Genomic DNA, 27,936 nt, shown 5'->3' on the forward strand with positions numbered 1-27,936 from the left:
CTTTACACAAACAGGAGCAAGCTGGAGTAGGTAGCTGACGGTATTCTCATAAAACTTTGGGGCTTGGTTAGGAGTCTGAAAATCAGAGCAATGTTATTTAAAAATAAGCAAAACTATACATTAAAAAAAACAAAAAAACGTTATGGGCTATATAAATAGATCATCTACAAAACATTTATGCAAAGAAAAAAATAGTGTATAATGTCCCTTTAAGGAAGCACACAGGCAGCTGTCCAACCCTGTCTATTACAGCAAACCTTAGGATGACCCCAAGCAAAAATACATAATTGAACACAGGCAAAAAACAAAAAACTACCCCTGTCTAACATAGGTGTATTACCAGAAGGTACCATCTTGGCATAATAGATGTTGAATCACTATACGTCAATGTCCCTCACTACGATGGCCTAGCAGAATGCCAGGAATTTTTACAACTACATGACCTACCACAAACTGTGTCACACAACTGATAGCATTCATATTCACACACAACTGGTAAGGATATTTACCTCCAAATAATGGGGGCAGCTATGGGAACAAGAATGGCTCCACAGCATGCTAAAATATTCATGGCAAACCTAAAAAATATTTTTTTTATCCACCTACAACATAAGACCTCAGTCATACTTCCGCTACATTCTAATAATACAGACAGCAGTTGAGAAACAATTTTCTTTGCACTAAAGATTTAATTAATTCCATCCCACTATCAAACTCTGCCTAAACCACTCCACCACACACCCACACTCATTTTCTGGACATCACTATTTACATTAAGAAAAATATTATACATACTTCCATCTATTGCAAATCCACAGATTGTTCCTCATATCTAAAATATGACATCTTGCATCCAAAACACACAAACACTTCATAATTTACAGCCAAGTCATAAGATACAACCATATCTGCTCAAAAAAAAACCTGACAGACTCACATTAAAAATCAGTTAATGTGCCCTCTTTCACCCTTACTGTTCGCTTTAGCGGTCGAGCCCCTAGCCGCACGAATCAGATCCGACGCGTCACTGCCGGGCATTAGGCTGTCAGGCACTTTGCAAAAAAACGCGCTCTTTGCAGATGACATTACTATTTTTACAGCTGACCCCATTAGTGCCATACCTAGGCTCTTGGATGTTCTGAAGGCCTTTGGTGACCTCTCATTCTATAAACTTAATGTGCTTAAGACGGAAAAATACTGGTGGGGATACCCACAAGAGTATATTCTTAAACTGAAGGGCCAATTTAATTTCAAATGGTCAACTGAGCGGATCACTCACTTGGGTGTGAAGATTTCTAATAGCGTGTCACAAATGGTGAAAGATAATTATCTCCCCATTTTATCAGAGTTGCGCAATCTAAAAAATAAGTGGGACCACAAGTCAATTTCCTGGATGGGACGAATAGCCTCCCTCAAAAATGTCCTTTCTCCCCAAACTTACTTATCTTTTCCGATGTCTTCCGATCAGAGTCCCAATGCACCTTCTGACCCAACTCCAGGGCAAGATAAAGTTTATTTGGCAGGGCAAGACTCAAATTGCTCATAAAACCTTACAATTCCCCGTTCACTTGGGAGGTTTAGCCTCCCCTTCGGTAGTAAAATACTACGAGGGCGCTATGCTCACACATATCTCCCAATGGGGAGTACTCCTAGCTAAGGACAGATGGAGAGAAATTGAACAGGCCTCTTTACCCCCTAAGGTTCATCTTAAAGATGTGATCTGGACCCCGCCACACAGCCGCAGAACCCTAGGCATCTGTAATCTGATTATTGTAGAATGCCTGTCCGTTTGGGACAGAGTTAGACACCATCACCTGATAGCCCCCCATCCCTCCCCCATCAGTTCGGTAGCTGGTCTGTTTACTGGGCTGGCAGAAACCCACCCTAATACATGGGCTCGACTGGAGATTAGGTAGGTTTCGGATTTTTGGTCTGTATTGCATCCAGATGGCTTTATAGACTTGGCGTACTTAGATTCGCACGCAGACATTCCACCAATTCTATTTTTTTAATTACTTAGGGTTAAAAGCTTCCTGAAAATTTGGGGTTTCCTCCCTTTCTCCTCCCGCTCTCTCACCCCCTGGGAATCCATCTGGCATGGAGGGCGCAGGCTCGTTAGACCACTAATTATCCATTACAATTTGCTTGAGGGAACTTTACCGCCGGTACTAGCCCCGCATTTGAACAGATGGGACACTCTTCTTTTCACTCATACCTCCACCGACTCTTGGCAAAGGGCCATATTGTTGACTAAAAAAACTCTACACTGCGCAACAATGTTCGAAACTTACTACAAAGTTATGTCTCACTGGTACTTGGTCCCTACCCGACTGTCTAAAATGTACCCGGGCACTTCGTCTCTCTGCTGGAGAGGTTGCCGACTACAGGGCAATATGCTGCATATTTGGTGGGATTGCCCCAAAATTAAGCCCCTTTGGAAACTAGGACTCTGCACCCTTACTGACTTCGGAATTAGGACATCTCACTGCCTGGCCTTTTCCCTGCTACATTTGGACTTACATAATATGCCCAAACATCAAAGCCTATTCAGTGTATATTTATTGTCTGCTATTAAAACAAATATAGCTAGAGCCTGGAAAAGGGAATTCCCCCCCCCTCCCAAGTGGGAAGAGATTGTAAATACAATGGCTTTCCTGTACAATATGGAAAAAGCCATTTACCTTGATTGAATCAAATCTGATCTGTTTGAATTGGCATGGGCCGATTGGAAAGATAACTATGATACCTCATGGCGCCCGTCAGCAATGACACAAGACGACCTAAACACTAACTAATAGGTGGCCTATACACCACCCCACACTCGACAATGAGATCCTCTCTCTTTCCTCACTCCCCCCCATTTACCTATACCCCTCCCTTCCCTCCCTTTTCTTGTCCTACTCCCCCTTTCTTGCACTGTCTACAAATTAACTTGGGTGCTGCACTGAGTAATTTCTGGTTCTTGTAACATGGTTTGGCTTGTGTATTTTATTTGATTTAGCACATGTGGAGAATAATTAAATTTGTCTGCAAGACTCATTTACTGTAGGACCATGAGGTCCGAAACTTTTATTGAGTTATTGTGTATGTGAAGGGGTCCTGCGAGTCCCCAACTGTTATATTTATTTTTCAAATACAAATAAAATTACTTTAAAAAAAAAAAATACTTATTGTATTCAGGAACCAAGGCTACCACCAAAGGATAATAGAAAAACAAGTTCAGAGCCACTAAAATACCCAGGGACAAACTCTTGCAATATAGGTCAAAACTGGAGAATAATAGGGTACCTCATAGTCTATAACCCACAATGAGATATATTAAGAACCAATTCCAGAAACTTACATTAAACTCTCCACAAAGACAGGCAGCTAAAAGAAATAGTCAGACCCACCCACTACTTTTTTTGAATACGCTGGCTAACACGGTACTGCCCTTTTTCTTAATAAGCAGGAAATGAAATGTATTAGTTTAATATACAGTGAGTTTATGTTTATCGATTTCTTGTTTTCAACCAGTATTTTTTTTTATGGTAATAAAAAGCTTAGTCTAATATAAACACATAGGGTTGGATTACCAGTGGAGTGCAAAATTGCGCTTTCGCAAGCGCGATCTTTGCACTCCACTCGTAATACCAGCACGCGCAAATGTGAGCTGGTATTTTAAGTGAACCTTCGCATTGCTAGGAATCTCTGTGCTCAGTAGAGCGCATTTGCATAGGCTACTTGGAAATTAGCCAGATATCTAATCTCTGGTTAATTTTCTGAGCACTAATTGCTACCACCAGATCACGGCAGCAATAACCAGCCACTTGTAATAGCTGGTTATTTATCGTGCACCCGCAAACGGCTAAATTTGCCTGTTTACAAGTGGAGCCCTAATTTATCGCACACCGTCAATCTAGCCCATAGCAAGAGTGCACAAATACATAAAAGGGACCTTGATACATTAGCATTAATGCACCACACCCATTATACTACTACATTGATTTTCTACATGTAATCAATTTATTCCATAGGTTGAATTTTTTTTCTGGAGTGTTTTTTAATTTGCTGTACTAATTATTATCTCTGGTGGATGCAAGAAGGATTTTGGAATGCTAAAACCACTAATAAGAACTATGATTTTAACAGGATTAGTCCTGTGCTCCCCTTGCCTTCCAGCTATCTTGTGGGATTGCAGAGCCTCCTTGTTTTAGAATTATTGTTGGTTTATTCAATTTCCCTCATTTGGTTTGGTATCTATGTCCTTGATGCCCCAGGTCTGACACACCTGCCTATTAAGCCCTGTGTTAGCTTCCCCCCCCCCCACACACTTTTTTTTGATCCATTGACTTCTATTGGGGAATATGTTAACGCACAATCAATATTCTAAGTTCAGCTTTTTGAGCTCATCAGGTTAGTGCTCAAGCGAAAACAGTTTACTTTCAACTCACAATACGAGCACAACCTGAGGCGCGCAAAAAGGTTACTTCTGGCGCAATTAACGAGTGGATAATTAAATAGTGTTCCACTTGTAATCTGGCCCTAACTTGACTACTAGCTAATTTCTTGTAGTCCTCCCAATTCCACTTATACAGCTGAAAATGAGGTTGTGATATTGCTCTATATGTGGTAAAATGTAAATAATTTGGATGATACCTTTGGTTCAATAGAAGTAGGATATCCATGTAATGTTACACTTCTCAGTTATACAATGTATGGCAGTAACAAAGAAAAACTAGATTTAAATGGATATGAAACTCAAAAATGTTCTTTTGTGATTCACACCGAGCATACGATAATAAAAACAAAAACAAAAAACCCCAAAAAACATATTTTCAATTTTCTTCTATTTTCAAATTTGCTTCATTACCTTGGCATTTTATGTTGAAGAGATACCTAGGTAGGTGTCTAGAGCACTGCATGCAGGAAATAGTAGAGAAGGGGAAAAGAGAGAGAGCTAGGCACATACAGAGCACTCACTTGAAAATCTATAATGATAAGGGACTGTCTCACAGGAATTATTAAAACTTAACATTTATTATTGTAACCATAAAAACAATCAAAGAAAATTGTTAATATAAAATTCCAAAGTGGAAGGAGAAGTTAAGCAGCACAAAAAATCCAATAATGAACTATTAAAGTAATATCAGAGACGCAATCATGGAGCAATTCGCATCGGTTGTCCCATTAAGTGTGCAGTGCCAAAAACAATATCTAACTAAAGAGGACACAGTCCCCAAATGGGTAAACTATTATAGGGCAGTGCTCACACAATTACTAAAACTTGTTGGGTCTGTGCATCCATATATTGCAAAAATTATCTCTGAAAATGAAATACTCAGGTCAATCCCATAGATATGCTGCTAGAGATTCAAAGAAACTGACTGATGCGCATTTCGCCATTAGGAAATAGTGCTGCCATCTAGCGCTCTTGCATATGAATAACATTCTTGCAAAACTGCTGCAATATAGAGCTTTTAAAATTTGCATGCTCCTGAGCTTAAGCCCCTGCTTTCAACAAAAGATACCAATAGAACAAAGGAAATTTGATGATATAAGTAAATTAGAAAGTTGTTTAAAAGTGCATGCTCTATCTGCATCATGAAAGAAAATGTTTGGTTTCATGTCCCTTTAAGCTTTTAGCCCAAAAAACATCTGTTAAACTCTAGATGAGACACATTGATTAATGTTTGTGCCGTGGACTCAAAGTTTTTCCTTCCTGACACTATGATATTTAAATCTGTTATTTAGAAAAAACATGTTGAAGATTCCAAGAAAATGTTTCCATTTGTGGTTAATATCTTAGCCAGAGACATGCTGAGCATCTACAAAGTAATGTGTGAAAGAAGATCTGAAAACATTGCTAGACATTACAAAGTAACTATTGATTGTTATTTCCAAGAGTGGAAATAAATAAATATTGGCTACATTTAACCATTAACACATAACAAGAGAAGGGAATTATTGTTCAAGAGTCATGTGTATAATTATATACAGTATAGGGTAGGGTCCTAAACTCCACTACCACAATCCGTTTTTTTTAAATTTCAGCTTTTCTAAAAAACTACATTTGTTTATATATATATATATATATATATATACAAAACCCACTGTATATTTTCCAAAAATTAAAGTAGAAAATTCACCATATTTCGTGCGGCCAGCACTTACCTTAACGATTGCTTTAAAGGGACAGTCTACTTGATATTTAAACCCCCCCCCCCATAGATAATCCTTTTATTACGCATTCCCCAATTTTGCATTACCAACATTGTTATATTAATATACTTGCAATTCAGCCAATTAGTGCCGGCATGCATAACTCCACAGGAGTTTGCACAATTTTATCTATACTGCACACATGAACTAGCATTGTCTAGCTGTGAAAAGCTAATACAATGCACTGAGATAAGAGGTGGCCTAACTATAGGTTAAGCCTGATGTGGTGCCACTCTTCAAAAAGGGAAGCAGGGCTGATTCAGGAAGCTAAAGACCAGTTAATCTGACATCAATACTGGGGAAGATACTTGAAGATATTATAAAGGATTATATTGATGAGTATATTCGTATAAACAAGATTATGAGTTCTAATCAGCATGGTTTTATGAGAAATAAATCTAATCTAAATAGATTTTACGAGTAAGTAAGTAAAAATATACATAAAGGGGAATCAGTTGATGTGATATACTTAGATTTTGCAAAAGCGTTTGATACAGTGCCACATGAGCGATTAATGTACAAAATTAAGGGACTGGGAATATCTGAAAATGTTAGCTCATGGATAAATAACTGGATAAAAGACAGGGGCAACGAGTAGTAGTAAATGGATCATACTCAGGTTGGACAAAGGTAATCAGTGGAGTCCTCCAGGGATAATTACTGGGTCCTGTTCTTTTTAACATTTTTATTAATGACTTGGAGCAAGGATTAAATAGCAACATCTCTATTTTAGCTGATGATACAAAGTTGTGTAAGGTCATTAGGTCAGAGCAGGATGAACCTGCGTTACAAGAGGATCTGCAAAAATTAGAAGTATGGGCGGGTAAATGGAAAATTATATTTAATATGGGAAAATGAAGGGTTCATCATTTTGGAAATGAAAATAAGCAGGCAATGTATTATTTAAATGGGACTTGACTTAGCCAAACAGAGGAGGAAAGGGATTTGTGAGTAGTAATACATAACAAGTTAAAGATGAGTGCACAATGCAGGTCAGCGGCTTCTAAGGCTAATAAGATACTAGCATGTATTAAAAGAGGCATTGATGCAAGGGAAGAAAGTATAATTATGTCACTATATAAATCCCTGGTAAGAGCTTACCTTGAGTATGGAGTGCAGTTCTGGGGACTGATCTCAAAAAAAGACATTGCAGACCTAGAAAAAGTTCAGAGAAGAGCCACAAAGCTAATAAGGGGAATGGGGAATTTATGCTATGAGGACAGGTTAGCCAAACTGGGTCTGTTTTCTCTAGAAAAAAAGGTGCTTGAGAGGTGACATGATACATTATATATATATATATATATATATATATATATATATATATATATATATATATATATATATATATACATATATACATATATATATATATATATATATATATATATATATATATATATATATATATACATATATATATATATATATATATTCAAGGCCCATATACAGAGAGGGCAGAAAATGATTCCAAGAAAATAGTTTTTGACAAGAGGTCACAATTTAAAACTGGAGGAAAGGAGATTTAATCTATCTCCTGCAACAGAATCTATTTTTCACTGTTAAGAGAAATAAAATTGTGGAACTCATTACCAAAGGAGATAGTGAATGCCAATACCTTAGATACATTTAAAAATGGTTTGGATACATTTCTGGCTGGATACATAATGCAGGGATATGATTGCTTGTGTTAAATGGGTCATCTTTTAATGGGATTAATTTAAGATCAACTGGAGCCTTTTTGTAAGTATATTAGATTTGTATAGGACTTTGGTCTTTTTTTCAACCTCATCTACTATGTTACTATGTTACTTTACTGTCCTTTAACTCTACCTGGAATTAATTTTACAAGTTTGTGTAGAGAATTTTACCTAGTGTGCTATAACATATTTAAAGGGACATATAAACAATAAGGACCAGATAACAAGTTCTAACTCCGCTTAGAAGTAAGCTTTTTACGCTCGTCAGGTAACGCTTGTATGACAAGTTGAAGTAAACTATTTTCGCTTGCGTGCTAACCCAATACATGTAAAAAGCCGAACTTAGAATATTGTGAGCACGATAACGTATTCCCCCATAGAAGTCAATGGAGCAAAAAAAGTGGAAACATAAACCTAACTCTCTACTGGCGCACAAACCCGACATGCAAATTTTAATATTTCACATTCCAATGTTCATCACATAGAAGAAGAATATGTTCTATATATTCATAAATACATATTTCTATATACATATATATATATATATATGATATTTTTTGCACAAATATATTTATACATATATATATATATATATATATATATATATATATATATATATGGTACAGAAAAATGCTGGGAGAGGATTGCTAAGACCTTCCTGATAAACAGGATAGGAAATTTTTAGCTTAACCCCTTAATGACAACTGACGTACCAGGTACGTCATGCATTAACAATCAGTTAATGACAATGGACGTACCTGGTACGTCAGTTGTCTAACAGAGTGCTGGAAGTGATCACAAATGCTTCCAGCAGCTCTGAGGGTATTGCAGTGATGCCTCGATATGGAGGCATCCTGCAATACCACTTTACAAGCCTCCGATGCAGAGAGAGCCACTCTGTGGCCCTCTCTGCACCGGTAGCGATGGTGCCAGTGACCGCCGGGTGTGAGGGTGGCGAGCGCGTGCACGGTGCACGTGCGCGTGCACGAGGGGTGAGCGTGCACATGAGCGTGCATGTGCGCGTGCATGGGACGCACGTGCACGTGTGCGCGCGTGCACGTGCACCCATTAGCCACACTGACACCAATGAATGAGGGCAGAAAGGGAAAAAAAAGGGATTTTTTTTTTAAATATAAAAGGATCTGGGAGGGGAAGGGGGTGGGGGTGGGGGTATTGTGGGGGGCTGCTACACTACAGAAATATTTTTTAAGTAAAAAATAAAATAAAAATACTTTTTGGGGGGTTTTTGGGGCCAAACTGGGTACTGGCAGACAGCTGCCAGTACCCAAGATGGCGGTAATTAGGTAGGGGAGAGGGTTAGAGAGCTGGAGGGGGGGATCAGGGAGGTTGGGGCTAAGGCAGGGGTCCATCACAGCTAAAATACTTTATTATTTTTATTTAAAAAAAAAAACAACTCTTTTATTTAGTACTGGCAGACTTTCTGCCAGTACTTAAGATGGCGGGAACAATTGTGGGGTGGGGGAGGGAAGAGAGCTGTTTGGGAGGGATCAGGGGGTGGGATGTGTCAGGTGGGAGGCTTATCTCTAAAATTAACCCTGCAAGCTCCCTACAAGCTACCTAATTTAACCCCTTCACTGCTGGGCCTAATTCACGTGTGGTGCGCAGCAGCATTTAGCGGCCTTCTAATTACCAAAAAGCAACGCCAAAGCCATATAAGTCTGCTATTTCTGAACAAAGGGGATCCCAGAGAAGCTTTTACAACAATTTCTGCCATAATAGCACAAGCTGTTTGTAAATAATTTCAGTGAGAAACCTAAAATTGTGAAAAATGTAAAGTTTTTTTTTATTTGCTCGCATTTGGCGGTGAAATGGTGGCATAAAATATACCAAAATGGGCCTAGATCAATACTTGGGGTTGTCTACTACACTACACTAAAGCTAAAATTAACCCTACAAGCTCCCTAATTAACCCCTTCACTCCTGGGCATAAAACATGTGTGGTGCGCAGCGGCATTTAGCGGCATTCTAATTACCAAAAAGCAACCCCAAAGCCATATAAGTCTGCTATTTCTGAAAAAAGGGGATCCCAGAGAAGCATTTACAACCATTTGTGCCATAATTGCAGAAGCTGTTTGTAAATTATTTCAGTGGGAAACCTAAAGTTTGTGACAAATTTTGTGAAAAAGTGAACTTTTTTTTTTTCATCGCATTTGGCGGTGAAATGATGGCATGAAATATACCAAAATGGGCCTAGATCAATACTTTGGGTTGTCTTCTAAAAAAAAATATATACATGTCAAGGGATATTCAGGTATTCCTGACAGATATCAGGGTTCCAATGTAACTAGCGCTAATTTTGAAAAAAAGTGGTTTGGAAATAGCGAAGTGCTACTTGTATTTATTGCCCCATAAATTGCAAAAAAAGCAAAGAACATGTAAACATTGGGTATTTCTAAACTCAGGACAAAATTTAGAAACTATTTAGCATGGGTGTTGTTTGGTGGTTGTAGATGTGTAACAGATTTTGGAGGTCAAAGTTAGAAAAAGTGTGTTTTTTTCTATTTTTTCTTCATATTTTATTATTTTTTTTTTTAGTAAATTATAAGACATGATGAAAATAATGGTATCTTTAGAAAGTCCATTTAATGGCGAGAAAAACGGTATATAATATGTGTGGGTACAGTAAATGAGTGAGAGGGAAATTACAGCTAAACACAAACACTGCAGAAATGTAAAAATAGCCATTGTCATTAAGGGTAAGAAAATTGAAAAATGGTCCGGTCATTAAGGGGTTAAGGCAAAAAAGGAATTATAATTAATTAGTCTAGGCAGATCTTTGCAGTTTCTAGACCTGGTGCAGACCCCTAAAAATTATTATAAACATCAGAACATTGTAGAAAAGAAAAGGGCCACAGTAGAGCTATATGAGATACTGTGTAAAGTTGGGGGATTGCAGCACACAGTAGAGTATTCTCTATACCAGCGGTCGCCAACCAGTGGTCCATTGACCACTGGTGGTCCACGAGAAGATGTTGGTGGTCCTTGACACCATCAAGCAGTCTCCTCTGATGGTGTCACCCTGTCGTGCCGCAACTCCCTACAGTGCCTGGCTGGGCATCGGTGAAAATGGAGGAGTTAAATTACAATCTCCCTACGCAATCTCCCTACTCATTAGGAAGTATTCTCTCAGTTTTGTCATTCAGTTACTTAATTCCAAAAAATAATTCTTAAACATGTAAATATATACATAATGTAAACTTAGCTATGGTTATACTAGTTATGTACAGTATGTGTGTGTGTGTTTGTATATATATATATATATATATATATAAATATATATATATATTTATATATATACACACACACATATATATATATATATATATATATATAACAATTATTATTATTTTAGTGGTCCATGGGATTAAAAATTGTGAGTTTAGTGGTCCCTGAGGTCCGAAAGGTTGGCGACCCCTGCTCTATACCAATAATAAAGTGAATGTCTAGATGCTATTCAAAGACCAATAAACAGATGCACACAGGCTCAAATATCGCAACAAATTTATTTACAAAATCACAAAATACACTGAAAAGACGTTTGCATCTTGTCTAAGCTAGTTAGGATAAATAACTACCACTGCAGTGGAGAGTCACCTACTAGACTAAAATACTTACTAGTATAAGATATAGAATCATCAAAATAATAACAACAGAAAGGCTAAACATAATCATCATGTGCAAACAGAGTATATTAAACTGTGAACAGACAGATTAGATTAAGTGCTGTTATATACGACCTGATGTCTTAAGATGATATGCAGTCCTCCTTACAATTAAGGGTTTAAAGGGAACTTAACGTCCTTAAAGTTCTTTGTGTGCCAGGGCCCAAGCTTAGAATGAAAAGATAGGCTCCCAAAACAAAGGAATATTTGAAGCACTTATCTTATTTATCACCAAGACACACGCATCAGGATTAATTCGCTAGGGTATCGAGGTAAGAGCGTCCTCTCCAACTAGCGCAGCAGGTATGATACTTTGTTGCAATCAAAGTTCCGTTGTTATTTGAAACCAAAGACAAGTGCAGCCTAACAGTGAACAGCGGATCTTTAAGCCTTTGGCATCTATTTATCAAGCCGTCAACCGCAAATACGCTGGAATTCCGCAGCGTATTTGTGGCGAGCCTTTTGCCTTAGTTATCAAACCTTACAGACAGGCAAAAGTAGAATTTAGTGACTCAGTCCGACACAGATCGATGCTTACGTCACTCCAGATGTTCCGAATGCAAATTCGGCACTATCTGACTACTTTTGCTAGTTATCAAATAACTAGCAGGTACGCTCGGCACTTTTCACCCTAACATGTACCCCAAGTCTAAACACCCCTAATCTGCCCCCCCTACACTGCCGCCACCTACATTATACTTATTAACACCTAAACCGCCACTCCCAGACCCCGCCGCAACTAAATAAAGTGTTTAACCCCTAAACTGCCACTCCCAGAGCCCACCGCCACCTACATTATACTTATTAACCCCTAATCTGCCCCCCTACACCGCCGCCACCTACATTATACTTATTAACCCCTAATCTGCCCCCCCTACACCACCGCCACCTACATTATACTTATTAACCCCTAATCTGCCCCCCTTACACCGCCGCCACTATATTAAATGTATTAACCCCTATATAAACCTAAGTCTAACACTAACCCTAACACCCCCTAACTTAAATATAATTTAAATAAATCAAAATAAATTGTTCCTATTTAAAACTAAATACTTACCTATAAAATAAACCCTAATATAGCTACAATATAACTAATAGTTACATTGTAGCTATCTTAGGGTTTATTTTTATTTTAGAAGCAACTTTGTATTTATTTTAACTAGCTACACTAGTTATTAAATAGTTATTAACTATTTAATAACTACCTAGTTAAAATAAATACAAAAGTACCTGTAAAATAAAACCTAACCTAAGTTACAATTACACCTAACACTACACTATAATTAAATTAATTACCTACATTAACTACAATTGAATAAAATTATCTAAAGTACAAAAAACCCCCCCCACTAAATTACAGAAAATAATAAAATAATTACAAGATTTTTAAACTAATTACACCTAATCTAATCCCCCTTGATTGGAACAGCCAATAGGATTGAACTTCAATCCTATTGGCTGATTGCATCAACCAATAGGATTTTTCCTACCTTAATTCCGATTGGCTGATAGAATTCTATCAGCTAATCGGAATTGAAGGGACGCCATCTTGGATGACGTCATTTAAAGGAACCTTCATTCTACAGTCGACGTCGATGGAAGAGGATGCTCCGCGTCGGATGTCTTGAAGATGGACCCGCTCCACGCCGGATGAATGAAGATAGAAGATGCCGTCTGGGTGAAGACTTCTGCCCATCGTGGATGAAGACTTCTGCCCATCTGGAGGACCACTTCGCCCGGCTTTGTTGAGGACTTCAGCCTGGTTGGGTGAAGACTTCTCAAGGTAGGGTGATCTTCAAGGGGTTAGTGTTAGGTTTTATTAAGGGGGGATTGGGTGGGTTTTAGAGTAGGGTTGGGTGTGTGGGTGGTGGGTTTTAATGTTGGGGGTGGTATTGTACTTTTTTTTCAGTTAAAAGAGCTGATTACTTTGGTGCAATGCCCCACAAAAAGCCCTTTTAAGGGCTATTTGTAATTTAGTGTAGGGTAGGGTTTTTTTTTATTTTGGGGGGCTTTTTTATTTTGTTAGGGGGATTAGATTAGGTGTAATTAATTTAAAAATCTTGTAATTATTTTATTATTTTCTGTAATTTAGTGTTTTTTTTGTGCTTTAGATAATTTTATTTAATTTTATTTAATTGTAGTTAATGTAGGTAATTAATTTAATTATAGTGTAGTGATAGGTGTAATTGTAACTGTAGTGTTAGGTTTTATTTTACAGGTATATTTGTATTTATTTTAGCTAGGAAGTTATTAAATAGTTAATAACTATTTAATAACTATTGTAGCTAGTTAAAATAAATACAAAGTTGCCTGTAAAATAAAAATAAACCCTAAGATAGCTACAATGTAACTATTAGTTATATTGTAGCTATCTTAGGGTTTATTTTATAGGTAAGTATTTAGTTTTAAATAGGAATTATTTAGGTAATGATAGGAATATTTATTTAGATTTATTTAAATTATATTTAAGTTAGGGGGTGTTAGGGTAAGGGTTAGACTTAGGTTTAGGGGTTAATACATTTAATATAGTGGTGGCGGTGTAGGGGGGGCAGATTAGGGGTTAATAAATATAATGTAGGTAGCGGCAGTGTAGGGGGGGCAGATTAGGGTGTTAATAAATATAATGTAGGTGGCGGTGGGCTCCGGGAGCGGCGGTTTAGGGGTTAAACACTTTATTTAGTTGCGGCGGGGTCCGGGAGTGGCAGATTAGGGGTTATTAAGTATAATGTAGGTGGCGGCGGGATAGGGGGCGGAAAATTAGGGGTTATATGTATAATGTAGGTGGCGGTGGGCTCCGGGAGCGGTGGTTTAGGGGTTAATACATTTATTAGAGTTGTGGTGGGCTCCGGGAGCGGCGGTTTAGGGGGTAAACAGTATAGTATAGTGTGGGTGCTTAGTGACAGGGTACCAAGAAAGCTGTAAAAAGAGCAGCAAGATCGATGACTGTTAGTTAACAACAGTCCACTGCTCATCGCACCGTACTTGGTGCGCGGCTTTTTGACAGCTTTTTTGATAACTTTGGAGAACGTATTCAGGTCCGCTACAGCAATGTTAGGCGATCTTAGGCGAGCGTATTGGTGCCGTCGAATGCAGGTAAGTTGACGGCTTGATAAATAGATGCCTTTATGAGTTTCTTCTGCAATTTTTTAAATATTTTTTATTAGATAGTGTTATTATGTGTGTAACTGTACTTTGTAAAGTATCTTTGATGTGTATTGTGACATTTTTTGTTTCACAAAACAGTTAACCAGAGCTCTGAGGTCGCACTTTCCTGACGAGCGTTAACTTCAAACGCACTCAAGCAATTGCATTTACTTTCAACTTGTAATACAAGCAAAAAACCTGATGTGCGCATAGACCCGCAATAAACCCCTTTTTGCTTGTGCCTGTTAGCGATCCACTCGTAATCTGCCCCTAAATACACAAACATAATATTCAAGTTTTCCCCCACCTCCCTCTAGTCATGAAATGTATTTAGTGTTTAATGGTACTGTGAGTGGATGAATGAGCAGTATCCATGGCTAAAATGACAAATCGACTACAAATTACGGTGCATGAGCCATTTTATTGGAAAGATGATAAGATTTTTAGGATTACCTTGGGTGTGAGCAGGTAAAATAACCATGTTTATTAATCAGCTGATTATTTCACCTGTGCTCCAGTTCAAATATTTTCAAAATCTGTCTTTTTAGGGAAGCATGAGGACAGGTTTGAAAACCACTGCTCTGGGGATCCAGAAATAAGGAGAACCTTGTGTCCCTCCTCATTCCCCCCTCTGAAGATGCTCAAAGTGCATACTGTGATTGTCTCAATTAAAAAGGATATACTGTATATTCAGCAGAACTGCCAGAGGAAATGCGGGGAGTACTAAATAAGGAAATTAGTTTGTTTTAAGATACCTAACGGCTAGATTACGAGTTTTGCGTTATGAGTGAAAAAGCAGCGTTATGGCTCTTTTTCACTACCGCTGGTATTACGAGTCTTGTCAGAATATCTGTACCGCACACTTTTTTGGCCTTAACGCAATGTAACTACCGCAGCTTTCAAAAAGTCCTTTTTCAATGGGACATCCACAGGGCCGGTATTACGAGTTTGCCTGGGATTCATACCGCCATCTAAAGTCAGTAGTTGTGAGTTTTACACTACAAATCTGTAACATAAAACTCATAACTAAAGTGTTACAAAGTACACTAAACACCCATAAACTACCTATTAACCCCTAAAACGAGGCCCTCCCGCATCGCAAATAATAAAATTATTAACCCCTAATCTGCCGCTCCGGACATCGCCGCCACTATAATAAACATATTAACCCCTAAACTGCCATACTCCCGCATCGCAAACACTAGTTAAATATTATTAACCCCTAATCTGCTGTCCCTAACATCGCCGCAACCTACATTACTGTTATTATCCCCTAATATGCTGCCCCCAAAATCGCTGCCACTATACTAAAGTTATTAACCCCTAAACCTAACCCTAAGTCTAACCCTAACACCCCCTAACTTTAATGTAATTAAAATAAATCTAAAGAATACCTTCTATTAATAAATAAATAATTCCTATTTAAAACTAAATACTTACTTGTAAAATAAACCCTAAGCTAGCTACAATATAACTAATAGTTACATTGTATCTAGCTTAGGTTTTATTTTTATTTCACAGCTAAGTTTGTATTTATTTTAACTAGGTAGAATAGTTAGTAAATAGTTATTAACTATTTACTAGCTACCTAGCTAAAATAAATACAAATTTACCTGTAAAATAAAACCTAACCTGAGTTACACTAACACCTAACCTTACACTACAATTAAATACATTACATTAATTAATTAAATACAATTAACTAAATTACAAAAACAAACACTAAATTACACAAAATAAAAAAGAAATTATCAAATATTTAAACTAATTACACCTAATCTAATAGCCCTATCAAAATAAAAAAGCCCCCCCAAAATAAAAAAACCCTAGCCTAAACTAAACTGCCAATAGCCCTTAAAAGGGCATTTTGCGAGGCATTGCCCCAAAGAAATCAGCTCTTTTACCTGTAAAAAAAATACAAACAACCCCCCAACAGTAAAACCCACCACCCACACAACCAAACCCCCCAAATAAAAACCTATCTAAAAAACCTAAGCTCCCCATTGCCCTGAAAAGGGCATTTGGATGGGCATTGCCCTTAAAAGGGCATTTAGCTCTTTTTTCAGCTCAAACCCTAATCTAAAAATAAAACACACTCAACAAACCTTTACAAACCCCCAAAGATCCACTTACAGTCTTTGAAGACCTCCATCCTCAACGAAGCGGCCGAAGTCTTCATCCAAGCCGGCAGAAGTCTTCATCCAGACGGCATCTTCTATATTCATCCATCCGGCGTGGAGCGGCTCCATCTTCAATACACCTGGCGCGGAGCATCCTTTTCTTTCCACGATGACTGAAGAATAAAGGTTCCTTTAAGGGATGTCATTCAAGATGGCGTCCCTTGAATTCTGATTGGCTGATAGAATTCTATCAGCCAATCAGAATTAAAGGTGAAAAAATCCTATTGGCTGATACAATCAGCCAATAGGATTGAGCTCACATTCTATTGGCTGTTCCAATCAGCCAATAGAATGCGAGCTCAATCCTATTGGCTGATTGGATCAGCCAATAGGATTGAAACTCAATCCTATTGGCTGATTGCATCAGCCAATAGGATTTGTTCACCTTTAATTCCGATTGGCTGATAGAATTCTATCAGCCAATCGGAATTCAAGGGACGCCATCTTGGATGACGTCCCTTAAAGGAACCTTCATTCTTCAGTCGCCGTGGAAAGAAGAGGATGCTCCCCGCCGGATGTCTTGAAGATGGAGCCGCTCCGCGCCTGATGGATGAAGATAGAAGATGCCGTCTGAATGAAGACTTCTGCCGGCTTGGATGAAGACTTCTCCCAGCTTCGTTGAGGACTTCTTGCTGCTTGGATGAAGACTTCTGCCACTTCTTTGAGGATGGATGTCCGGTCTTCAAAAACTGTAAGTGGATCTTTGGGGGTTAGTATTAGGTTTTTTTAAGGGTTTATTGGGTGGATTTTATTTTTAGATTAGGGTTTGGGCTGAAAAAGAGCTAAATGCCTTTTTAACGGCAATGCACATCCAAATGCCCTTTTCAGGGCAATGGGGAGCTTAGGTTTTTTAGATTTTTATTTGGGGGGTTTGGTTGAGTGGGTGGTGGGTTTTATTTTTTTTGATAGGGCTATTAGATTAGGTGTAATTAGTTTAAATATTTGATCATTTCTTTTTTATTTTGTGTAATTTAGTGGGGTTTTTTTTGTAATTTAGTTAATTGTATTTAATTAATGTAATTTATTTAATTGTAGTGTAAGGTTAGGTGTTAGTGTAACTCAGGTTAGGTTTTATTTTACAGGTAAATTTGTATTTATTTTAACTAGGTAGCTAGTAAATAGCTATAACTAACTAATAACTATTTACTAACTATTCAACCTAGTTAAAATAAATACAAACTTGCCTGTGAAATAAAAATAAAACCTAAGATAGCTACAATGTAACTATTAGTTATATTGTAGCTAGCTTAGGGTTTATTTTATAGGTAAGTATTTAGTTTTAAATAGGAATAATTTAGTTAATGATAGTAATTTTATTTATATTTATTTTCATTATATTCAAGTTAGTGGTGTTAGGGTTACCTTAGGGTTAGACTTAGGGTTAGGGGTTAGTAACTTTAGTATAGTGGCGGCGACGTTGGGGGCGGAAGATTAAGGGTTAATAAGTGTAGGTAGGTGGCTGCGATGTTAGGGGCGGAAGATTAGGGGTAAATAACTGTAATGTAGGTGGATTCGATATTAGGGCAGCAGATTAGGGGTTAATAAGTGTAATGTAGGTGTCGGCGATGTCGGGGGCAGCAGATTAGGGGTTAATACGTGTAATGTAGGTGTCGGCGATGTCGGGGACAGCAGATTAGGGGTGTTTAGACTCAGGGTTTATGTTAGGGTGTTAGGTGTAAACATAAATTTTCTTTCCCCATAGGAATCAATGGGGCTGCGTTACGGAGCTTTACGCTCCTTTATTGCAGGTGTTAGGCTTTTTTTTAGCCGGCTCTCCCCATTGATGTATATGGGGAAATAGCGCACGAGCACGTAAAACCAGCTCACAGCAGCGCTGGTATTGAAGTGCGGTATGGAGCTCAATTTTGCTCAATGCTGCAATATTGCCTGCTAACGCCGGGTTTATGTAAACCTGTAAAAGCAGCGCTATAGGGCGGTGGAAATAACTTGCAAGTTAGCACCAAAGCACCAAGCCGCTTATAATGCAAAACTCGTAATCTGGCCGTAAGTAAATACCACATAAATCATTTTATGCTCTATACGTGGATCAGATTTTGTTATTAAAAAATGCCTTATTGAAGGAAGTCTCTTGACATTCTCACGTGCCTTTCATCAAACTGGACTGAATACTTTGTTGAGATAGATATTCTGCTACTTGAACAAATCACCAGACAACTTTACTTTTACACTAACAGCCAAATTAAAAACAGCCTCTGTTCCTAATACCTCCTAATATTTTGTATATAGTAAAGGAACAGTGCACTGTAAATTTTTCTCCCCATTAATGATCCATTTTATCTGTTGGAGTATGTTAAATTGTTTATAAAAAGCTACTTTATCTTTTTTTGTAATTTGCTTACTTTTGCCTGTTGTATGTGTTGGGAGGAGTTAAGGTTGTCAAGAGAGTTGAGCATTACTCAGTCTGGTGTGAATGAGATATAAATAAGGAAGGATAGAGCACAAGACAGGAATCCCAAAACTGCCAACATACTGGTTGAAAGCTCTGCACTAGTTGAAGTGAAATTTCCATTCTTTTAAAATAAAAGAATACTTCAAAACACATTAGCGATTTTTTTTTTTAATGATATAGCGATTTGTTGTTATTTTTAATGATATTTCTGCAATGAGTAAACCAACTTTATTCTGTGGGAGTTTTCCTTGTCTGTCGGTGAGCAGTAAGTGTCAGTGCATTTGTTGTGTTTGCCAAACTGTTTTACGCACACAACTAAGGAACTGTTCGCTCTTTTCTTTGTAAAACAAATCAGAAAATTATTAAAGAAATATTTGAATTCAAATGGATATAACATGAAATAGCGTGCTGGAGCCGTGCATCTGCCAAACATCTGTTACATCATGCTTCTCCATACAATGATTCTATTTCCTCCACCGCAGCTGTCACTTTTCCCTCTCAGGTAATAAAATATAATAATAAAAAATACATTTTATATACATATATTCTTAAAATGTGATACTTACAGCACAACTTTCACTGTTGTCTGGTCTATGTGGAATGATGAAGGATAAAACATCATAATTTGTTTCACAACTGAGTGGAGTAAGAGAGGTATTTTTGCAGCTTGTCAGTACCAGAAAGTAATGGGTTGGAACAGGGATCTTGGTGCCCGGAACATGCCTAAAGGAATATAATCAATATATGAGCATGTAGTCTCCAATATGCCAATTATTATTTAATACAAAACCAATGTTTGCTGTACTTTGTAAATTAAAATGTCATCATAAAGTGTGTATGCGTGTGTGGTGGTTATAAATTGTATATCTGATTGTAGTGAGCAAATTAGATTTATAAAGACCTTGAACTGACCAAACTAAAAAAGCTATTATGAGTAGGAATTCCAGTGATTCCACCTATATTGTCCTTATTGTGATAAAATTGTTAATCTTATTAAATCCCTCACATGATCATACGTTTATAATAAGAAATATTGCAATATTTTGCAATATCCCTTGGTTCCATATTTTGAATGACATATTCTATGAGTGGTTCTTTGTATTGAAAACTGTGCTGTGAATCAACTAACTACCATGCTGTAAATATGTCAGGAAGAGGTGCCTGTTCCTAAGACAAAACTCCATTAGTTATGATAACACTACTGGTCTTGTGTTGCAATAAGGTTTGTTTTACCTCTGGCTTTCATATGATTAGCTGCAGAGAACCTGTTAACTATACCATATCTATGTGAAAAATAATGAACACTATGGGTGATATTTATCAAAGCGTCAACTCTGTTGCATTTGCCGGCATCAATATGCTCGCCTAATATCGCCAAACATCGTGGCCGAGGATCTCCATATTTATAAAAAAAAGCCGTCAAAAACACGCGCACCAAGTATGGGGCGATGAGCATCGGACTGTTGTTAACTAACAGTCATCAATGACACTGCTATTCGTGTTTTTCCCAACTTTATTTATACTTTTTCACTAAACACCACCACTATACTAAAATATTTAACCCGTATCCCGCCACCACCTAAACAAAGTTATTAACCCCTATCCTGCCGCTCCCCAACACCGGGTTTTTTGGGGTGGGTTTTATTTTTACTTTAGGGTCTCGGCAATGTAAAAGAGCTAAATGCCTTTTTAAGGGTAATGCCCATACAAATGCCCTTTTCAGGGCATTGGGTAGCTTAGGTTTTTGTTAGAGTTAGGGTTTTTATTTGGGGGGTTGGTTGGGTGGTGGGTTTTACTGTTGGGGGGTGTTTTTTTTACAGGTAAAAAAAGGGCAATGCCCAACAAAAGGCCCTTTTAAGGGCCATTGGTAGTTTATTGTAGGCTAGGGTTCTTTTTATTTTGGGGGGCTTTTTTTATTTTGATAGGGCTATTAGATTAGGTGTAAAAAAATATTTTTGATAATTTGTTTTGTTATTTTTCATAATATAGTGTTTGTTTTTTTGCAACTTAGTGTTTTTGTTGTTGTAATGTAGTACTTTTAATAGGGTTTAATTGTATATTTAAATAATTTTAGTAGGGTTAGGTTTTTTTTAATATGTAATTTAGTTTATTTAATTGGTAGTTTAATTTAATTATATTATAATAGTTAAGGTAGGTTAATTAATAGTTTAAAATTACTTTTATTTTAATTCTACAGGTAAGTTTTAATTTATATTAAGATAGGGATGTTGTAATTTTAATTTAAAGTTAAGGGATTGTTAGGTTTAGGGGTTAATAGCTTAATTTAGTTAGTGGTGGCGATGTGGGAGGCCAGAGGTTTAGGGGTTAATAAGTTTATTTAGTGGCGGCGATGTCGGGGAGTGACAGAATAGGGGTTAATAAATTTTATTTAGGTTGTGGCGGTGTTGGGGGCGGCAGATTAGGGGTGTTTAGACTCGGGGTTTATGTTAGGGTGTTAGGTGTAAACATAACTTGTTTTCTACCATAGAAATCAATGGGGTATATTTCATTCTCTTGCAGCATTGAACATAAGCTTTCGGTGCTTTCAGACTCCCATTGATTTCTATGGCATCCACGGCCTCAAGGGTGGCGGATTGAAAACCAGGTACGATGCGTTGGAATAGACGCAAGCGTACCTGTTAACTATTTGATAAATTGGAAAAAGTGTCAAATAGAGCCGAATGTGTATTCGGAACATCTGTAATGACTCAAGCATCGATCTTCGTTGGATTGAGATCGCAGGATCGTATGTTACGTCACAAATTTCAACATTTGCCGCTCTTGAGGCTTTGATAACTAGGTCGGATCAATCTCACAACAATTACGATGCGGAATTTCGGCGAATTTTAGGTTGACACTTTAATAAATATCCCCATATGAGTGACTTGGTAATGTGGATAAGCATGAGATTCCACAATGACTGAGAAACCCAGCTGCCCTATGTCAATAAATCTAATTCCCCCCATAAATGGCATGAAACCAAGTTGGCCCATTTCTTCATAAGATCTCAAGTTCAAGTAATTTTGTTCTTTGACCTTAACACTATTTCCAGAATGGAAATCTACATCCTCTGAAGCACAGTAGTAAGAAAAATAAAATTCCTTAGTAGTTTTTTTCTGTGGTTGTGAATGGAGAGCCATGTTAGAAACATAGAACCATAGATTTGATGGCAGATAAGATCCATGTGCCCATCAAGCCTTCCCATATTTACTATAAAGTATAATTATTTATTTAGAAATGTTCTCTGACACCTAACAATTAAATTGGATAAATACTAAACTGAACCAATAAACTGAGCCAAAACAGATATCAATGTTTATTAGATGGTTTGAATATTTATAATAATTTTATAAGCATGAAAACATTTAATGAGCTAGATGTCATTTACAGATGCATTGCGTCTTTTCAGCATACTTGTGCACTTACCATCCTGTTTTAGTTTCTAGAGAAGTAGGACAAGGAATGTAAGACTAGCTTGAGCAAACTGCAGAGTTTTATCCAAAATTATCTCAGAGAAATAGCCCTTGGGCAGTTGTCTACATTGCTTTGTGTAAAAAAAAAAGCACTGTCTAAATTAAAATCTTTTGTGAAGTCTGAACAATAGTAAAGAAAGTGAGTGTGAGTAACACTTTTCTTTTTTCAGAGGAAGAGGTTTCAAGGGCTTTACCAAAAATAAAAGTAAATAAGTCTGCGGGTCCAGATAATATTCATCCAAGGGTTCTAAGAGAACTTTGATCTGTGATAGCTACTCCATTAGCTGATTTATTTAATAAGTCACTGTTAATAGGAGTTGTTCCAGAAGACTGGAAAATTGCTAATGTAGTCCCTTTTCATAAAAAGGGTAGTAGGGAAGATTCTACTAACTATGGTCAGTCAGTTTGACCTCAATTACAGGGAAATTAATGGAAACTATTAAAGGAAAGACTTGTGTCTTACCTTCAGGCAAACAATTTAGAAGACAAAGGGCAGCATGGTTTCACTTCTAGAAGATCATATCAGACTAATCCAATTTATTTCCTTAACCATGTAACTAAATGAATATACCAGGAAGGAGCCATAGATGAAGCATATTTAAACTTTAGCAAAGCATTTGACACTGTACCACACAGCAAACTTATTGACATAGTGTATTGCCTTAGAGTAGATGCTGAGATTGTTTAAGTAGGTAGAATGCTGGCTTAAGGATAGAAGGCAGAGAGTTTCAATTAATGGAGTGCACTGGGCTGTGCATTGCTTTAACAACATATGTTCACATTTTCAAAGTGAACATTTTATTGAGGCTTTAGCAATACAATTATACAAGAATTCAACAAGGATTGGGCAAGGGGCAAGAAAAAGGCAGGTACTTTTGTAATATTATGTTTGATATACCTTACTGTTTTCTTAAGCAATTGCTACTGTAATACTGTGCCTTATGTGTTTAACTGGTTTCCTCTTTTGTATAAATGCCTAATATCTTCTTATTCCTTTTTGCTGCCTTTTGTCTCTATAGCAAACTACATTATTCAATTACTCCTTCTCCCTCTCCACCTGCACTGTTCATTAGCCCATCTCTCTTAAACTCATCTTACTTTTGTACTCACAAACTCTACCTATTCCTAAACACTCTCTCTCCCCCCTGCACCTTGTCTCAAAAGCAGTCTCATTACTGCAAATCTGTATCTCATCTCATGTCACTCTCCCTGTTGCTTTTACTTACTGCTGGTGACATCTCCCCTAATCCTGGTCCCCAACAACTGCCTAGCCGTGGACATCCATGTGTACCATCCCACAGACTCAAAAAACAAAACTCTGACAACCTTACTCACATTCCTCTTACATCAAAAGCCACTACCCCTTTCACTTGTGCACTCTGGAACTCTCGCTCTGTTTTCAACAAACTCACTTCTATACATGACCTCTTTATCTCCCACTCCCTCAACCTTCTGGCCCTAACAGAAACCTGGCTCTCTCCCCTTGACACATCATCTACTGCTGCTCTGTCACATGGGGGTCTCCACTTCAGCCACACTGCTAGGTCTGGTAATAGACAAGGAGGTGGTGTAGGTATTTTACTTTCCTCTCGTTGCACCTTTCAACAAATACATCCCATCTCTTCCCTCACATTTTCCTCATTTGAAACCCACATGATTCGCTTATTCTCTCCTTTTTCAATACGTGTTGCAGTCATATACCAACCCCCTGGTTCCTCAACTCAATTTCTAGATCACTTGACTGCCTGGCTACCTTATTTCCTTTCCTCAGACACCCCTTCCCTCATTCTTGGTGACTTCAACATCCCTCTTGACAATCCCACTACCTCCTCTGCAAAACAACTTCTGCAACTCACTTCCTCTTTTGGTCCAGCCCTGGCATACTCCTCTGACACGATACCTACGCAGATGTTCCCGTACTGCTGAGCGGCACTGGAGAAAATCTAGGAATTCAGCTGATTTTCAGCATTACAAATTTATCTTGAACTCCTACTATTCTGCCCTTAATTTCCATTAGCAACATTACTTCTCTACTCTTATCTCTAATCTTTCTTCAAACTCAAAACATTTGTTCTCCACTTTCAATACCCTTCTCTGCCCTCCCCCACCTCCTAATACAACTTCTCTGTCAGCTCAAGACTTTGCCAGCCACTTCAATAACAAAATCGACTCCATCAGAAATGAAATCAGCTCTCAACTTAATTCCTTTCTTTCACCCCCTCAAATGCTCTCATTCAACCACAACCCACATAACCTTAAACTTAGCTCATTCTCCTCTGTCACTGAGGAAGAAGTCTCTGCACTTATTCTGAGCTCTCACCTCACTATCTGTCCCCTTGACCCTATCCCCTCACAGCTTCTCCCCTCCCTCTCTGCTACCCTCACCCCTATACTCACACACACTTTCAACCTCTGCCTCAGCACCAGTATATTTCCCTCATCTCTGAAACATGCACTAGTCACACCCATCCTCAAAAAACCTTCCCTTGATCCTACCTCCCCATCCAACTACCGCCTTATTTCCCTCCTCCCTCTTGCATCAAAGCTTCTCGAAAAACTGGTTTATTCACGCCTATCCCATTTCCTTACAATAAACTCCCTCCTTTACCCACTGCAATCTGGATTTCGTCCCCATCACTCCACAGAGACAGCAATTGTTAAGGTTACCAACGACCTACTTACAGCAAAATCAAAATGTAACTTCTCTCTGCTTATCCTCCTTGATCTGTCCGCAGCCTTTGACACTGTTGACCACCCTCTTTTGCTCCAAACCCTCCAATCCTTCGGCATCTGTGACACAGCCCTTTTGTGGCTCTCTTCCTACCTGTCAAACCATACCTTTAGTGTAGCCTTCTCTGGGGCCTCCTCTGCCCCGTCACCACTTTCTTTCGGAGTACCGCAAGGCTCTGTCCTCGGTCCCCTTCTCTTCTCAATCTACACGTCATCACTAAGTTCCCTAATAAAGTCCCATGGTTTACAATATCATTTGTATGCTGACGACACCCAAATCTACTTCTCTGCACCAGACCTATCTCCGTCCTTGCTAACCCGTGTCACTAACTGTCTTTCTCACATCTCCATCATTACCCCTACCCCTGGGTCACATTTGACTCAGATCTTTCTTTCCCTCCTCACATTCAGTCCTTGGCTAAAGCCTGCCGCTTCCACCTTAAAAACATCTCTAAAATTAGACACTTCCTTACACAAGACACAACTAAGATTTTAATCCACTCTCTCATTCTTTCCCGCCTTGATTACTGCAACTCTGTCCTCTCTGGTCTCCCCACCTGCTGCCTAGCTCCTTTACAATCCATAATGAATGCCTCTGCCAGACTCATCTTCCTTACACATCGCTCTTCCTCTGCTGCACCTCTCTGCCAATCCCTTCACTGGCTTCCTCTTGCCTCTAGGATCAAACACAAAATTCTCATTCTGACATACAAAGCCCTCAACTGCACTGCTCCCCTTACATCTCAGACCTTGTCTCCAGATACTCTCCCTCCCATCCCCTTCACTCTGCTCATGACCTCCTACTCTTCTCCTCTCTTGTCACCTCATCACACTCCCGTTTACAGGACTTCTCCAGACTGGCTCCCATCTTGTGGAACTCTCTGCATCGCTCCACAAGACTCTCTTCTAGTTTTAAAAGCTTCAAGTGCTCCCTTAAGACTCTACTGTTCAGGGATGCATACAACCTGCACTAACCTTTCCTAATACCAGTTCCTCTCCTCCATTGCTATCCCCTGAACCCCCTTAGCATGTAAGCCTAAGAGTCCAGCTGTTTGTAGATCACCTTCTAAAGAGCTGACTACAACAGTGCAACTCTTGGCAGGGCCCTCTACCCATTTGATCCCTAGAATTGTTTTGTTGTACTCCCCCTTTGTTTATAGCGCTGTGGAATCTGTTGGCGCTCTACAAATAACCGATAATAATAATAATAATAATGGAGCATATTCAAATTAGGGGTCAGTTACTAGTGGTGTTCCTGAAGGGTCAGTTCTCGAGCCCGTTTTGCTTAAAATGTTCATTAGTTATCTTGGGAGTGGGCTCCATGGGAAGATGTGCTTGTTTGCTGATGATACAAACATTTTAACAGTTGATATTTTAGGAGGAGTGGATCAAAGGAGCAGTGATATTAAAAAACTGGAGGACTGAATAAATAAATGGGATCTAAAATTGAATATTATCAAGAGCAAAATTATGCATATCGGAACCAAAAACCCAAAGGCCAATTATAGTCTTAATGGTACATTACTGACTGTAACTAAAGAAGAAAGGGACTTGGGAATTATTATTTCAGATTATTTAAAATGTGGTAGATAATGCAGCAGTGAAGAGAGTAAGGCTAGTCAAATACTTGGTTGCATTGGGATATGTATTAGTAGCAGAAAAAGCACGGTTCTTATGCCACTTTACAGATCGCTAGTTAGGCCTCACCTGGAATATTATGTACAGTTCTGGAGATTATATCTCTAGAAGGATATACATAAACTAGAAATTGTCTAAAGGAGGGCTACTAAAATGGTACATGGTCTAAAATATAAGGAATTTAAAGAAGGACTCTATGATCTAGATATGTAAAGTTCAGAGGAGAGAAGGGAAATATGTGACATTATAGAAACCTTCAAATATATAAAGGGAATCAATAAAGTGGAAGCTGAAAGCATTTACAAAAAAAAATAAAAAATATAAAAACAAGGGGTCACAATCTTAAGTTAGAGGGTAGCAGATTCAGGAGAAATGTGAGGAAGCATTTTGTTTACAGAAAGGGTGGTGGATTCATGGAATAAACATGCAATAGAGGTGGTAAACACAGGGACTGTAAAATAATTAAAAAATGTCTGGGACATGCATAAGACTATCCTAAGAAAACAGCAACATTTAATATGCGTAGGCTTGATGGGCCTTTTGGTTCTTATCTACTGTCAAATTCTATGTTATCAGGTTGTACAAGTCTTTTTTAATAAAATAATCATCTTTCTATATATTTCCATTCCATGACGTGGCTATTTTCATTGTATCATATATATTGATACTAATTTTTCTTACTTTTCAATTTCATCTAGAGCATCAGCGTGTCCATCAGCATTGTAATCAAAAACTGGTCCACTTATTATATTTAGTCCATTTCTTTCATTTGCATAT

At 38.1% G+C, this 27,936-nt stretch overlaps 1 protein-coding gene across 1 annotated transcript in view; it reads right to left on the reverse strand.

The window, feature by feature from the left end:
• Positions 1–27,936, reverse strand: part of ENPP3 (ectonucleotide pyrophosphatase/phosphodiesterase 3) — a 437,931-nt gene that overhangs the window by 63,330 nt on the left and 346,665 nt on the right. The window contains exons 23-24 of the mRNA XM_053710678.1: positions 27,841–27,936; positions 19,885–20,041 (exon numbers count right to left, since the gene is read on the reverse strand). The exon at positions 27,841–27,936 is cut by the window's right edge and continues 37 nt beyond it. Coding sequence (XP_053566653.1) covers positions 19,885–20,041; positions 27,841–27,936 — 253 coding nt within the window. The remainder of the gene's footprint in view (positions 1–19,884; positions 20,042–27,840) is intronic.

Source organism: Bombina bombina, chromosome 4, assembly GCF_027579735.1.
Source record: "Bombina bombina isolate aBomBom1 chromosome 4, aBomBom1.pri, whole genome shotgun sequence".
Classification (NCBI taxonomy): domain Eukaryota; kingdom Metazoa; phylum Chordata; class Amphibia; order Anura; family Bombinatoridae; genus Bombina; species Bombina bombina.